This window comes from Anser brachyrhynchus, assembly GCF_964034855.1.
Source record: "Anser brachyrhynchus genome assembly, chromosome: 6".
Classification (NCBI taxonomy): Eukaryota; Metazoa; Chordata; class Aves; order Anseriformes; family Anatidae; genus Anser; species Anser brachyrhynchus.
This window is the reverse complement of record NC_137700.1, coordinates 24,147,754-24,164,199: the sequence shown is the minus strand read 5'-3', so window position 1 is coordinate 24,164,199 and position 16,446 is coordinate 24,147,754. Positions and strand designations below refer to the sequence as shown.

At 47.2% G+C, this 16,446-nt stretch overlaps 1 protein-coding gene across 2 annotated transcripts in view; it reads right to left on the bottom strand.

Moving 5' to 3' along the window:
• The window catches only part of PDLIM1 (PDZ and LIM domain 1), a 40,275-nt gene that overhangs the window by 18,074 nt on the left and 5,755 nt on the right, over positions 1 to 16,446 (bottom strand). For both annotated transcript variants that reach the window (XM_080598181.1, XM_080598180.1), the window contains exons 2-3: positions 11,944 to 12,095; positions 3,138 to 3,222 (exon numbers count right to left, since the gene is read on the bottom strand). In XM_080598181.1, coding sequence (XP_080454307.1) covers positions 3,138 to 3,222; positions 11,944 to 12,095 — 237 coding nt within the window. The remainder of the gene's footprint in view (positions 1 to 3,137; positions 3,223 to 11,943; positions 12,096 to 16,446) is intronic.

Sequence of the window (16,446 nt, the reverse complement as noted above, 5' to 3'; positions counted from 1 at the left end):
CACACCTTAACACTTGATGGTGTTCATGCCACTTTCCCTTGGCACAGCGGACTAGGATGTTCGGGCACTGTGGAGCAGGAAGGGTAAATGGCAGCTTGTGGTTTGGAGCCATACAGCTCACACTGCTATATTCCTCTGCTCCAGCCCACGGCCACGTGAAGGAAAGCCCCATGCTCCACACACCAACAAGAACCACTCACATAGGCCACCACAAATGACTTAATTGGCTTTGTTTTCAAAATAAAGGGAAGAAGAAAGGCAAGAGTTCTGTGGGAGCTTGACTGTTGCTTTTACACCAGGAAATAAAGCTCTCCTAGTATCAGCCATAACGAAGGCTCAGAGCCTAATTTTCAGGCAACGGGTGGCTCCTAGTGCCAGATTAAAACAGGGGTCACTGCTTAGACACAAGATATGTAACAGGAATCTTGCCACAGTCAGTTTCTCTCCAAATTCTCCACTGAAGACAGTTAAGGGTGAGTATCACAGACCCAGCTGTGCCACTCTTACACGCTGGCAGCATCAGGGTACATACATAGCAGCCAGAGCCAGAGGCAGGGGTAGGGCTAAGGCTAAGGTTTAGCGGGAATGCACTCTGCAGCCAGGGCTATTGATGAATCCTGCACAGTCTGATCTTTGTGATGCCCTTTACTCGGACTTTAGGAAGCACAGCATGACTTGTAAATCAAAGACGAGTTAAGATTAGTTCCTTACACCCTTGTTTCTTCCAGAGTTGCAGCAGGCTCCCCCAGACAGTCAAGGGCTGACTCGTATGCAAACAGCACTCTGAAGTGCCCCTGAGGACATCTGACTAAAGAAGAACTATTGATTAGGGCTAAAAATGCCAGAGCAAATGATTTAAACTAAGAGGTGATGTCAGGGGATTAAAATAGCCTATGCGTAATGTTTGACCGGTGGCGGATATCTGTCCAGTGACCTAGGCTGGACTGGGGGAAAAGGGGTGGTGGTGTGGTGGCTGGTGGCAGGGGGGCTGCAGCAGCAGGTGCCTTGCTGCAGATAACTCAGCTTCGTGAGCCAAGTTAAGTTCCTCCTGGCATGAGTAGTGCCCCATGTTTAATTCCAGGGTGGGAGAAAGGGTGAACATTTAGCTAAATTCTGGTTAATGCCCGGGTTAAGGTCTTGTCACCAGGGTGAGGTCTCCTGCTGAATCCTCTCCTGCTAGGAAGCTTCCCCCAGGCTGGGGGGGTTTAAGCAGGGACTTCCACTGCCTCCCCCAGTATGCAGGATCCCATCCAGCCCCGTGCTGCAGTCACGACCTGCACAAGGCTGTAGGAGAGGATGCTTTTACAGGGCTTTTTCTTACTCAGCTCTGCTGAGCACATTGAAATGAACACAGGGCTTATCAGGTTGGTTGCATAGATTTAGGTTTTGGGCTACAACCCTTATCTTTGTTCAGACCCAGGCATCAGGTGATTTCTACATCTAGTTCCTCCTGATTTCTGCCAACATCAATACAAGGATCACCCAGGAGAAGCAGGGCTGCAGTGCATATACATACTCAAAGCCATTGAAGGCTCTCACTTTGATTTCTACAGGTCACGGTGAAGTTTCTGCTCCAGCTGACAACAGGCACAGACACTGCAGCAGGACCACCTCTTCCTTTGCCCTGTAGTGTTGCTTGAGTTGCACTTCAGAAGCATGAATTTTCTCTGTGTGTTGGAGTTTGGAGCCTTTCAACACTGAGCTCTGAAGAAACTCACTGCTGGTTCTATTCAAAATAGAGTGCTTCAGGGAGATTTAGTGAGCAGTGAAATCATGCCATAAAGCAGTTGTATGGTCAGATTCACCAGCCAACACTGGGTTTTACAAAGCACCAAGACAAACTCTGTTGTGTTCCAAGACGAACTGCCAGCAAGGCACCGAGTTATCTTTGCCTTTTATGAGAGCACTAGATGAGGTTATTTTCAAAGGCTGTGGGTTATCCACCTTTCCCAGAACATGCTGTTTAAACAACAGCCCTCTGCAGCCTTGCAGGGGAGCCTCTGCCACACTTTTGGCAAGAGTTGGCCCCACAGTCTTGAGGTTTGCAGCAGAGCATCTTCAGAGCAGAAGACACAGAGCAGATCCCAGCTCAACAGTGTGATAGGCAGGTGTCACTGCATGGCCCCAGCCCAACCTAAGTCCAAACAGCTCAGTCTCGCACTGTGGCTTGGCTAAGTCATGAAATACCTGCAGAATGCAGCACCACGCTCTCAAGCCAAGCAACACACAGCAGCTTGGCATGAAAAGGAGCATGGATCGATCCCAAGCCAAGGTCTGGGCCGGGCATTGCTGCACACATGCTACTTTAGGTTCGGGTCCTTTCCATCCCAAACAGACATATTAGCACTTAATTAATTGCAGAGTCAAACTATTTTTCTCTTTACTCATTTTGCTAGAAAGACTCACAGGGGAAATGTTCTAGGGCCAGAATCCAAGTCACTACCCCAGTGAAATCCAGAGCAATGCCTTTGATTTTAGCACAGCTGTAGATTTCTGCAGTGTAATCTTCTGAGCCTAGCCCAGGCAATGCCCTTGCACAGATCTCTGTTATTACTACGTTTACTTGACAGAGGCAGCAGACCGATGAAGCAAGGCTACCAACAGTTTACAGAACCAATCTCCTAGAAAGGAGTTGCAAGATCTGCCACACAGATAAAAATATAAAAGGCTGATATATTTCTCTTCTGCTTTTTCCAGGGCTAGACTGCTGATAAGAGTCTACTAGTAAGAGGAAAAAAAAGAGAAGCAAAACCAGAAAACATTGCAAATCACTTTACTCTCCTCTCGAGACCTTTCTTATCTATGAAAATCAACAGGCTTCGCAACGGTAGTGATGATTTATTGAGCCACACCTCCACAGTGCTGTCAGTGTGCCCTGGGACAGGTGTGAGCATGCACATGGCAGGAGACACCACCTCCGGCCCGAGCAGCTTACCTGCGGCGAGGTATCTGACTAGCTCTGACCATGTCTGTCTGTCTGTCTCTGCAGGTTTCCAAAGGAGGTATGGGGCACACGCTATCCCCAGTGTGACCAGTGGAGTGACACATGCTTGACTCCTTGGAGGATCAGGCCAGAAACTGCTCCAAAGCCAGCCAGGAGTAAGTGGGAACAGGAACATGCAGATACTGTTACTTACCTGGGGCTGGGAGGCCAGATTCATCTTATAAGGATGCGTCTTCCCCTCTTCGTTCACAAGCGGTGACCAGACTTTTGATTCCGTTCTGCAACACATGAATTTTCAATAGTTAACCTACTTCCATCACAGAGCAACATTATTGTTATTAAAGGATTTGAAGTTCATTAGCTAAAAACATCTCCCCCAGACTTTTGCATACAGCGCTATCCATACTGGAGGGAATCCATACTAGAGCCTCATTCCAGGTACATAATTTGGATGACTGAGTAATGCTGTAAGAGGTCCTTGGAGCAATACAGGATCTCAGCAGAGACTGCCCTGGCTCGTCCTTTGGGACTCCACTGGCGACACAACAAGCATGGGCTCCAGCCCAGGCAGTAGAGCTGGGAGTCACCCAACAGCAGAAGCTGGAAATACCCCTGGGATGCATATCCTTTAACTAAGTGGGACAATTCAAATTACTGTGTGTTTCAGCTTTTATGGGTAGCAGGGAAACGGAACGATTCTTGTCTGTATTGAATATACAGAGAACATTTTGTTCTTGAAGTTGAGCTGCCGGAAATATTTCTTGGTTCGGGTCTCCAGAATTTCCTTATTTATACAGTGGTATCCATGCAGAGCAAACAGAAACGTTCGGGAGTTATGAAAAAATGGGTCAAAGTCTGCGATGGGACTAAGAACTGAGACGACATAATGTGTCCAAGGGAAAGTCTGCCTAACCTTTGCTGCTCTGCGGTCTGACCCAATTACTCACAGCGGCCTGAAACACAAATCAAGATCTGTGACCAAAACCAATCACTTCTACCATCATCATTCTGGAGTTTTGCTATGCCCCAAAGAACAGCAGACAAGCAAGCAGTGAGGGAGAATTAAGAATTAAGCTTAGATTTGCTTGAGATATTTTATGGGAAACACATGCTACCTAAGTTTCTTGGACATACAGAGAGCAGCTAGCATCAAGGAGGGACCAAATAGCGCCACTTTTGCAAACTTTTTAATAGTAGGGAACAAGTTGCTGTAGAATTGCTGAATGAAACCCATTGTTGGATGTTACACATTGCACAATGCAGCAACTAGATAGCTGATAAACTCTTAGGATGAATTTTGAAAGCCATGTCCTGTTTTGACAGGAGATCCTGCAACTTTGTGACTCTGCAACTGCAGATAGATGTTCTTCCCAGATATCTGTGGGGCCAGGGCCAGCTACAGTTTAAGTTCTTAGTTAGCAAAACAGGAATGTTTCCACTGAGAATTAACTGGACAACTGGAAAGCTACTTTAAACAGAAAAGGCTTATAAAACTGACAGGGGTAGAGAAACAGAGCGTAGAGCTTCCCACAATAAATTCAATCTCGTCTACCCCATTTCTCTAAAAGCCCTCCAATGTCAGTACACTTTAAAATAAAAACAAGCAAAAAAGCCTAACTGTGGTACATGTGTATACTCCAGACACTTGCTGCATAAATAGTATTTTAATGCTTAACATCCAGAGGGTAGCTCAGTGGGAGGAGATGGGAGCCAACACTCTTACTCAAGGAAGAGGAGAATTTTTATAGGACATTTATTTACCTGCTACAGCGGCTATTGCACTCTGGACTTTACCCAGAAGAAACCCTGATGGAAACCTGCTGTACTGTACCTGCTGTACCTCCTTTCTCAGGAAAATTCACAGACACAGGTCACACCTGATAGCATCCTTTACACACCATGAGTCAGGCAGAGCAAACCTTTGGCTCTGGGCTATTGCATCCTGTTGGCACAGCTGCAGTGCCAATAGCCCACAGCCTACCTCACCCAAATCCTGGCATCTGATGCTCTGGAGCACACACGGGCTGACAACTATGGATGTAAGAGCTGCATGGGGTCAACTCTATGACAATCTGATCATTATCTTGTCCCAACAGCTGCTGTTGCTGGATGCACAACATACCCAAGGTGAGTATAAAACAATCATTCCCACCTTGCTTCTGACCACCGGTGCTTTAAGGGGCCAGAGGAACCAGCAGCTTTACCAAGATCACAGCTATCAAGCGTAACAAAGTCACAGACACCTCTCGGATGGTTGGCTTTTGCACTTGAAGACTGTATTTGCACAGAGGGAAGCAGCCCATTGACCAGAGCAAAGCCTTACTCTGTGGAAATCCTTGGAGATCACATGTGACTGAGTTTTCACCTCTTCTGGAAATACAGGGGGCACAGCAAAGCACATGGAAATCAAACACCCTGCCAGCCAGGCTGCAAGCAAGTGGACGCTGGCTGGAGATGAAAAAGCAGTTCAGAAAGCATTAAACACTTCAGCTGATTTCTAGCATGAGGCATCCCTGGTGCCAATTCTCACTAGCCCTGACCTAAGTATTTTCCACGCAGTACTTTCTTTTGCAGCAGCTTAGTGTTACCAAATTTCAGAAGCACCGAAAGGCCTTTTTCAGACTGCAGATTTAAGCTCGGAGCAGGCCAGTGTACAAGCACAGAGCAGAAACCTCCCCTCAGGACCCTGGGTGCTTGCTTTCATCCCACTGCCCTGGCTCGGAGCATTGGAGGTGGCACAGCGTGTTGGTCTCCACCTTTTGGGAGGCACCTTGGGCTAGTTACCACAACCAAATTTGGGTTTCTGACCAGATTTTTCTCCCTTTTTTAATAGCAAGGCAAAAAGCCCCAGTTTGATTCCCAGCCTGCTGCCATTCCAATCTGTCACTGGATATAAATGGAAGCAGCAAGGTCACTCCAGGCTTTACTTTCAATTCAGCTTAAAAGTTATCCAAGCAGAAAGGTTAAATAGCCCATGCGGTTGTCCCTCTAAGGCAAGGAGGACAAAGCTTCCCTTTGTCTTTACAACAGCTGTCACAGAGCCCCTCACTTGCTCTCACAACACCCATTTATGGCCCCAGCAAAGAGGAGGCAGCTTTGCTGTGGATGCACTGCCTGGAGGGGCCAGCACGGTGCGTGTCCTGTCCCACCACACCACCCGTGGAGCTGCAATCCCAGCTCTTGGCAAAGGTCTCCTGCCTCTGCTCCCACAATCAGTGTCTGCACTTGTACTGAAGCATGGCAGGAAAAAGAGAAAAAGCACCCTAAAGCTCACCTACGTCCCACTGCTGGCCCAGAACTTCGTTTCTGTAAGGCTGGGAAGTACAGGTACAAGGCTTGAGTTGGGTGGATTGGTTAGACATCGTGTCTCTGTCATATCTGCATGTGCTCATATCGTTTATATGAAGCAGTGAACAGGTGTTGGAGTGGCTAGCTCAAATCCAAATTTGTTTTATAACATGGTTTCTCCTCTATATTCCAGCAAAGGGGACTCTGACAGAGAGCGACACTCAAACATTGCAGAAAGAGAAGACAAAAACATGACAGTCAAACAAGCCCAGGAACAACTGCCAGACAAATTAATAGAAGGCATGCAAATATACAAATTTCATCGTGTTTGCAGTTTACACTTCTATGCTGTTTCCTCACCACAGGAGAGAGAGCAACCAAGGCAGGGCCAGGGAGTGAGCCATGCGTTTGCTGTTCCATCCAGGCAGAAAACAAGACCCAAGATTAGAAAATTTGTCTGAGGTTAGCTTGGATGGGAAGGTACTGGTAGGAAGGAGAGGAAGGAAACTGCATGCAAGTCAAGGCAAGAATGTGGAGAGGTATTTGTGAAACACAACATTTTTCAAGAAGCTTGGCTCGAACATGGTATAATATAAACATCACAAGAGGCTAGATTTTGCTATCAATGGGGTTTGCGTGCAGGGCTGGGCTATAGCTTCAAGGGAAATTTCATTGCTGGAAAATGAGGGTCTAATTCTGTAGCCAGGAACTGCGTAAGTAACTTCTGTAGGGCAGAGGCACATTTACATTCCCGTTTCAAACACGGGGATGGGCACAACTAATTTACCCAAGTAGCAACTAAACCCCTAAATAATGAAAAGTTTCTTGCATAGCAGAAGGTTTGACGGCTGAAAAATGAAAAAAGGCTTAGGCAATTCCTCTTTCAACAGCCCCCAGGGTTTTAGACAGGCATTTTAACAGCTTTAGTGACTAACTACAAGAGCTTTCAGGCTACCGGGAAGGTACCTGTTTACTCAGCCTGTTAGCTACGACAGCTGTAAAGTACATGCCCTTGGATTTAAACACCAGCAGACTCTTTTAGCAAGCCATCCATTAATGGACAAATTCACTTTGGCAAGCAAAACCTTCTCGAACTGCAATGCTAGTCACAACTTCCTTGAGACTAGAGGCCCCTAATTAATTTCTTCCATTTCATACAGCCACTAAAAGCAAAAGGGCAACTCTGGCTTCAGCAGCAGCACCAGAGGAGCACCACGAGCCCTTTCACTGCAGTGTGGCGGAGGACAAGGCACACCTGGCTGCTCACAGTTCCTCCACTAGCCAGCTGCAGTGTTGACAGCTTCTGCCTTCCCAAAGAGGCTGTAACAACACATCAAAAGCCAGGCTTGACTTGCCAAAATGACTTTGAATGCTCCCATCACTGGTAAAAGCTGCTGGCGGGCACCTGCGAGGGCTGGGGAGCAGCAGGGCGAGCTGCCGGGGAGGGCGGCCGGTGTGCATGGCCTTATATAGCTGCTGCACAGCACCGGCCCTTCCCAGGGCCATGAGCATTATTAGCAAGATGACAGAGCTGGAAAACTCTTGCTGGCAGGGAAGCAAAAAGCAAGCCTAAATGAGTCAACAAACTCTGCAGACTTCCCAGAATGCAACCTCAAGCCTATTGTGGCTTTGTGCAGCCACAGCCAAACACCAGGGACAAGCAGAGTGAGGATGGGGAGCGTCCCGCAGCGAGGGTGCAGCTGAGCCTACCGAGTAAAACCCAGATGGCATTTTCTCTCTCTCCCCTGCCCTTCCTCCTTCTCCATAAGCATCTACACATGATCCTTTTTGACAATGCACTTAACATCTGCTGGTAGGACCTCTGACTTCACTGATCTGAGCAGTTTTCAAAGAAAAAATGCATAGCTTCATTCCTTGGCATCACTCTTAGCAGAGTAACAGACTGTTTTGCAAACAAAAAAAAGGTGTATTAATATATCATATGCTGGCAGCAGTGGTGCAAAAGAGCAGCTTGATATTTGAAGAAAAGGACAGTAGGAGCAGAAAAAGAGATTACGTTTGCAATCCTTTTTCACAAATATTCCTCTCCTGTTACCACCCCAACCTGCCTCCAGACACAAAGGAGGGGCAGGCTCGCTGTAGGAATATTTCTTTTTTGTTCACTTGGTGACTACAGCCGTGGGCAAAAAGCCATTTCTTTTAGAGAGAACTTTCACCTGTACTGCAACTGGAAAGAGCATTTGTCTGCTCTTGTCCATCTGTAGCTACAGCCACACAGAGCTGTGTGCCAAACTCCTTGTGAGCATTACCAGTGACATCGGCGATGCCTGGACCTTTTGGATATCAGGCGAGTTTTGTTTCTCAAGCCTTCCTGTCTTGAGTACTCTCCTATCAAAGTGAGTTTATTTCCCAAAATGCACTAAGTTTCCAAAGCAAGCTGACAGCATTCCCCAGACTGCTGGACATGTCACTGCTTACCTCCGTCAAAGGAAAATCAATGGTGCACTTGGGAGGGGGGCAGACCTTCACTGAAAAAAAGAAGAGGTCTTTCCAAAGACTCAAGATCCAAAACTTCATTTATCCTACAAATCCAAGAGGCTCACAACTCTGCCTGTGAAATTTCTTGCTTTAGCAACTAGGTACTTCTGAATTAACTGAAGTGCAGTCTGCTGTAGGTTGGTCTTTCTATGTGTACCAAAGAAAACCACGCTGCAGAGCTTGCCCGTACACTGATGAAGACAATAATGGAAATTTTGCCTTCATTTTTTGTGAACTATGACTCTAAGAGGGCTCTCTAGCCTGAAACAAAAAGCAAAATGAACAAACAAACAGGCTGAGAAGAGAGCAGCGATCTGCTGGAGATGCAAAGTCCATCAGGAATTTGGTGTGTGTGCCAACATTGTAAAACAACTGCTTCCGAGGCAGAAAGCAGACCTTTCCAGTTCTGTTCACATGTCAGGCAGCAAAGCACCTGGCAGTGCCACTTAGAGAGGCACACTCAGAGAAAACAATTTGTGGCTGGTTTTAAATCCCAGGAAATAAACAGATTTTTCACCGATAAATTTGCCCCTTTGGGTGAAATAAGCAGACCAGGCATGTTTTCTTCTGCTAGAAATTCAATCCATTTTTAACAGTGACATGTGTTAGACTAGATTTCCTGCCTACAATCTGATCTGAAATATTTTTGGACTGCTACCATCGTTAAGGAAAATACCGAAACAGGAAACATTGGAATGCTGTTGATATTTGCAATCAAGTACACAGTGCAAACAGCATTTCCTTTACCAGAAGTGTTTAAGCCCTTTTGGTTCTCTACATTTACATTTCTCTTAAATAATCATTAGTGCAGCCAAAGATAAGGACATTTTAACCACACAGCTACCATTAAAAGAGAAGAGGGTTGCATAGATGCTGAGCACACATAAGGTTTGTTTAGGCCTGGGGAAGAGGGACAAGAACAAGACAAGCATAGCACCGTACTTCCCCAAAACACTCCCAGCCTTCAGCTCTTTGCAGCTTTGGGGCTTTCTGCAGCAGAGATACTACTGTGGTGTATACTAGACTTTACGCATTTTATTTGCATGAATTCATCCCGTCTCCTCTTGAAGATGTGCATTTTCAGCATTCATAAGGTATGTCCTCACTGTCACAACGGTGGTGTCCCTTTGTGGAAATAAAATTCCTGATGTAAGCTCCAATCCATGTCTGTAAAATTCCTCTTGGCCCGTCTCTGCTGCCACCCCAAATGCAGATCTGACAGCATTTTGCACACTTGGCTCTCAGAGAAATCATTTAAAATTAATCAGATATCAAATTAAAAATCAATACAGGTTTATGCTTTCACATGACATCTTTATGATGATGAGTAACAAGAAGGACTGGAAAATTTCTCTCTCCAGAAACCCGGCACAGCTGGGCACATCGGCAGCACCAGCTGCAGTGATGCCCAGCCCACGGAGCTGCTGCCGTCAGACCTGGAGCCCTGGCCTGCACGGCTGCTTTGCACAAGGACCAGCTAACAAGCTGTGACTGCGGAGCATGGAGACCTGACCCAGGAGCTGGCAGTGTTGAAGCACAAGTGATATCCTTTTGTTTTCATAGGCAACTACCTACAAAGCCACAGGGACAAAGAGATGCAGTTACAGGGGCCCAGAAGGAGACAGCTCAGAGCTTGGAATAAAATACCCTCAACAGACAGCAACCAGGAAAGACAGCATGATGCACATGGCTGCCTTTTGGTGTTAAAGCAGAGCTTTCTCCTCTGAGAAAACATAATGCAGTATCATATTGCTGATAGAAACACATCTCTAGCAGCTATCAAATCTCCAAACAAGTAAGCAATTCCCTAAGCAGAAGTTTAATCCCAAAGAAGGAGGAGGACCGAAGACTTAAAGTTCCCTGGAGCTATATAAAATAGATTTCATAGAGAACAATGGGCAGTAAATCAAACCTTGGGGTGGATGAGTAGTTAGATCACTGCTTTTTTCACATCCTTGCAGTTTTTACTGTCCTTGGCCATTTTGTTAGTGGTACCTGTCGGTCAGTACAGCAACAGGGTCCACCACACTCCTCGTGCTTCCACACTTAAAGACGGTTTGAGTTTTAACTCAAAGCTCCTGCATGGCTTTACACAGCTGCACAGAAATCTCCCTCTGGGCAGCTTCCACATCCAAGGATGATAAAATGTGCATTGAGTGTCTATAAAGCTAACGACTTGATAATGAACATTTGCAAACACATTTTCCAGACTCATGACCTGTAAGAGTGAGCTTGCCCACAGGCTGAAAGAGGCCTGGCCTCCTCTCCTCTCCTCTCTCCTAGCCAGAACCACGCAGCACTGGCTTGCTAAGATCAAGAAGCCGGATATTTGGGGGCAGACAAGAAGCACTCCCTCACAGGAAGACTACAGACTGCCAAGTTAGGGGTGGTCTTGAGAAATGCTGGGGCTAACACGCTGCTGTAATGCTCACCACTCATTTACGCTGCCTTCCCTCTGCTCGGGTCTTCCCTCTGTGAACTCCCTCAATGAATTGTCAGGCTTGTTTTGGCCACGGCCCATCACTTCTTCCTGAACTGGGAAATGCCTGCTGAACTGCTGCCCTTGTGCAAGCTACAGAAAGAGTTCCCTTTATCACAGGAGAGCCGCAAACAACTGAGCTACTGCGTCACTTAGGGCATGCTTTTGTGCTTTCCCTGCCTTGAAGCTGGTATCTGTGGCTGCAAATCAGGTAAATCCCCTGCACCCCGGAAAAGCCAGGCTCCAGCACTTTTAAGAAGCTTGATCAAGAGACTCCAAAAATGCACAATATTTCTGAATCTGTGAGTGGCAAAACCTAGATAATGAATAGTTTGAACAGCACACAGCCATGTATTTTATCTGCTAAATTCATGCAACAGGAAGAAAGGTCATCTCTGGTCACACCTCCTCTGCTATGAGTGAGGTTTTTGTGAGACCTATCTTGGATTTCTTGCCGTCAGGAGCCACAGAACAGTCTGACAGTCTCTGCCACAAATTATCAGCCAATTTCTCACAGGGAAAATTATTTTCATAAGGTCAAAGTGCAGCAAATGCAAGCAGCACTAGGATTAAAGGCTGAAATGCAGTTCCCTCTTGCAATTCAGTGCCTGGCCAGACAAAGCACTAAGAGGTCAAATTAAACAAACCAGCCAGAGAGGTCAAACCAAAACACAGCTACTGTCCACTCCACCTCCCTCCTCGTCCCCGTCCCCAGTCTCGCCAGGTGACCTACCTGCTGACTGTCAGGGTTAGCTCGTCTGCGCAGCCCTTGATTTTGTTCTGCGCCTCGAGGTGCGTCATGTTATCTGTGTTCACTCCATCAATGGCTATGATCTGGTCGCCTATACACAAGTTGGCTGTTGCAGCTTTGCTACCTGGAGTCACCTACAAGAAGACAAAATGAGTGAATGGACTGTCCAGGGAGCCGCTTTCCAAGAGACATCTGAAAAGCAGCTGCAGCACTCATGGCTTCTCTTGATGGTACCTGGAAACAAGGAGGTGAAAACTAATGAAATCAAATCTCAGCAGAAATATATATGGCTACAGGTCTCTTAGATAACTAACTCTATTGAAGTTAGGATTGGGATTCTGTTTTGGCACCCACAGATGGATTTAACGGGGAGGAGACAGGTAAATGACAAACATTGTATTTTCATTTGAGGCAACTGGCTTTGTAATAGAGAGTAACAACAGAGGAAGCAACTCTGTTCTTTGCTGGACAGAGAAGTGCTCTCCAGAGCAGTGGGTGCTGAGAAAAGCAAGGTAGCCCAAGCCTCTAAGAAAAGAGATGCCAGAAAAGAGAGAGAGAATTTGAGTCAATGCTAATCACAAACACCTTCATCTGCATCACAATCTCATTTGCTTCCTTCCTTGGGAAAAAGGTTTGGGCACAAGATTTTGGATTGCATCTTTAATAAGCTGGTTCAGCCCAGGGACAGGTGGAGCAGACTCACTGACTACAGTGTGACCAATTCCAAAGCAGTGTTTGATCTAACAAGCAGATGGGGAGCCAGAAAGGCATCACAAACCCCATCTTTAAAACACAATCTGACAGTACTATCTGAAAAATTGGCAGCATGATCCCCAGCCTCCCAGTCTGACCTCACCTTGATACGTTCTGCCATATTACACCTCCCTTTCCTCTTCATGCATGCTTTGCTTCCCAGAGATACTACGGCACTGCTAAAGAGCTGCTGTGCTCTGCCTGAGAAATGGGGGATGGGAAGGAGCTCAGGGTAATCCGCTGAGATCCCAGACAGAAGACATGATGCAGCAATGCCACAGGTATGGTACTGCTTGTGAAAAAAAGAACTTGGCTAAAACTTGGCATTTTCAAGCTAGTCAACTGAACAGCTCATTCACTTTTCTCTATTTCTACTAAAGAGGTGTCCTCTTAACAACCAAGACCTCTTTGGGGCAAAATTATTGCCAGGGTTGAAGGTGAAGAATGTCACATTTGCTGGTGGCTTTGCAACTGCTATGTAAGATTTTGTGCAGTGTTAATGATTTTGTGGGAGGAGCATCATGATTAATGTGGGCTTTCATCAATTATTTGACAGGCAGAGGAAATGAGAAGGGTGGACTGCTTCCACCCTTCTCCAACTAAAACATGCCTTGCAGCTGGGACACACCTCATTTATGAGTCCGTTGCAACTGGTATTCGTTCTACACATTCATGCTAGGTTTTAGCATGCTGGAAAGCAGCTGAGCAAACCCAGCAGGACTGTCAGGCATAAATAAACACTGTTCAGAAGATTTAGAGTGCTCCTAATGTGGGACAGGATGGCAAACCATTCCCCCTAGGGAAATGTTCTCTTCCTAGAGGTGTCACACATTAGCTGCAATCACATCTTTCCCTGGGCCAAAAAACGAGGCTATTCAGCACATCCCCTCACAGCTGCAGTGGGATATTTTCCCTAACCAGAAGGAAGATGACAAGATGCTTTTATTTTTTTCACCTCTCTGCTAAGTCATTAATTTATGGAAAAGGGAAGGACACAGATGCATATCACAGATGCCCAACTTGGCTAAGGTGCTCAACATTAACCCGAGGACTTTCCGAGGGGTCAACACAACAGTGCATGTCTACCTGCTCACTAATTTTAATGCTGTAAGCAGACTGTGAACAGAGGAAGTGCTAATGAAAAGCCCAGACAAGGCACCAGGTGGATATAGAAAATCTGTGGCTGCCAGTCCCACGGGATTTGGGAGCTGCTGCTTGAGAAGCCGTGAGACAGATCCCTGAAGACACCATTACAGCGGAAGGAGCTTGCAGGAGACACATTGTCGGTCCTGCCCTGGTCGCTGGGCCTTTACCTAGTCCCTTCTCAGTGCCTTTATTTCCTCCACTGCCTGAGACAGGAGAGGGGCACATTACTCAACCCCGTGAAGAGCGCTGAGCTCAGCACACAATTACCGTGTTTCATTTTCGATCAGACAAGACTGCTAAGTGGTCAAGAATAACGCTGGATTAACACCACCACTGGCACGCTGCTGGAGGCTCAGCTGTATAGCTTGTATTTAAAGACTGACAGCCTATGCAACATTTGGCAGGCTGCTAGAAACGATCCTGTACCACGAGGAGCAGCTGAGCCGGACACTGATACTGAAGCCTCCTGGAGAAACCCCAAAAACCACCAGGATGAGAGAGAGGCACCCGCAGAAACATCTCAGTGCTTTGCCTGGGCTTGCGGTTCCTCTTCTGTGTCCACTTCAGAGGAATTTGAAATTTGAGTGCTGTTCTCCATCTGATAAGAGCTGGCGATTACACTCATTAGGCACCCTGCAAACCTCTCCCCTAAGGGGAAGCCACAAGGATGCACAGTAATGAAGAAGATAAGCAAACTTGCCAAAAGGAAACTTGCTTAAACACCCAGCTCCTTCAGTTCTTGAAATAACTTGCCCTGAAATGTAACCTTCCACAAACCATTTCCCTGCAACATCCAGCTCATGCTCTCTGCCAGGACTGCTCATAGCAAACGTGCCTGCACAAGAGCCCAGCACTGCAGGGAACCCATCCCCCAGCCTTTTAGCATGATTAATAACTACTAATAATGCTCCCTCCCCCCTTGCAGCATGGTCTGGGCTCATCTCCGTGCTGCTTTTGAGAGTTGCTCACCTGCCAGTTAGAGTCAAGATAGCAGAAAGCACTTCTGTTATTAAACAAGGACCTTTTTCTGCCTTTATTTGTGTGGTGTCCCTCCCCGGTCCGTGGCAGCATGGCTGCAGGCAGGGTGCTCAGAGCACTGGCAGCTACTGGCCAGCTTGCACAACCCGACAAGGACTCCAAAAACAAACAGCTTACAGGCTCCCAAGCATCCCATCGATGTTGCACTGCCCAAACCTGCTTTGCACCTTTCAGACCACCTAAAGCTCTGCACCAGCCTCTCCCCCTTCTCCCTTCTCGAGGGACACCAGAGCAGTGGCCTGGGGGAACAGAGGGGATGGTGGCACAGCCATCTCGCACACGACGGGATGCAGCTACACCTCTGCGTGGGGGGGCGAGGAGGGCTGAAAGATGCTGCGAGGAGCAAAACCTGCAAGCATGATTTTGCACAAGTTAAGTCTTGTGCAAAGGCTGAGCCTCCTGCCTCCTTAAAAACCGCTCCCAGCTGGCTTCCGCACTGGGTCTGGCAGCCTCTGGCAGAAGGGACGTGCGGCACCACAGGCCCTCAGGACACTATGGTCAGATGAATAAAGCTCTGCACATCCTGTAACATCATGTCCTGAGGCTTCCTTTGGAAACAAGCCATGCCCTACCTCCCGGTGCTTGCTCCAGTGCAATTGTGTAAGACTTTGCCATTAGGTCATTTCACTGTTGAGCAGACAATGCTGAGACACGTTGGCAGTACTGCTTGATATTGTACCTGAAATAGGCCCCAGAGCTCAACTGTTTTTTAGGTATTGCCCATAGAAACATCAATGATGCTGTCTGGCTGGGGTAGGTATCGGGCCTGGGTCCATCCATGCAAGCAAAGCTGTCTCATGTCAAGCAGTTGCCACAAGAAATGCCAGTTGTGATGTGGGAACAGGCCCAGCTTGCAGGGGCAGTCCTCCAGCAACTGGGCCAGGAGCAACTCCAACCTCCACAGAGCCACCTCTGGAGGAGGGGAGGGTGTGCGGCTGGAGATCTGACAGGCCAGATCTTCCTGTCCCACATAACCTGGGCTACCACCACAATAATCTAGTCACTTACAACTCTACCATCCAACCAGGCCCCTGATACCAGCTCCGTAAAACTAAGAACCAGCTCAGACTCATTTGCCAGAGTACAGAAGAAGCCCCATTATCCATGGGCTTGATTATGACATTTACGCTGAAGTAATGAATGTATGCTTGGACCCCTCTTTTTAAAGTGGTCCCTGAGATTTAGGGTTGGTATGGCTGGGAGAAAAACCTACCTTATTTTGTCATACTATAAAGTGACGTTCTGTGTCCGTGGGCACCACCTGGTCCCACTCTGCCTTCCCAGTGCACATGCTTTGGGCTCCACCTTGCCAACACTATGGGGACTTTGCAAAGTCCAGGTTTCAGGCTCCCAGGTGGTTTTCCTGCTGTCACTCCCTCGCACTGGAGGCAAGGCAGCCAACAAAGGTCTGGGCTAGGACATGTTAATCCCTCAGCTAGTGTCTTTGGGAAAGAGCATTTACACTAGGAGAGAAAATGCTTTGATTTAGCAGAGGGAATGAGACGTATTTGGCTGCTTACCCAGCTCCAAGGCCCTCTTTATAAAACC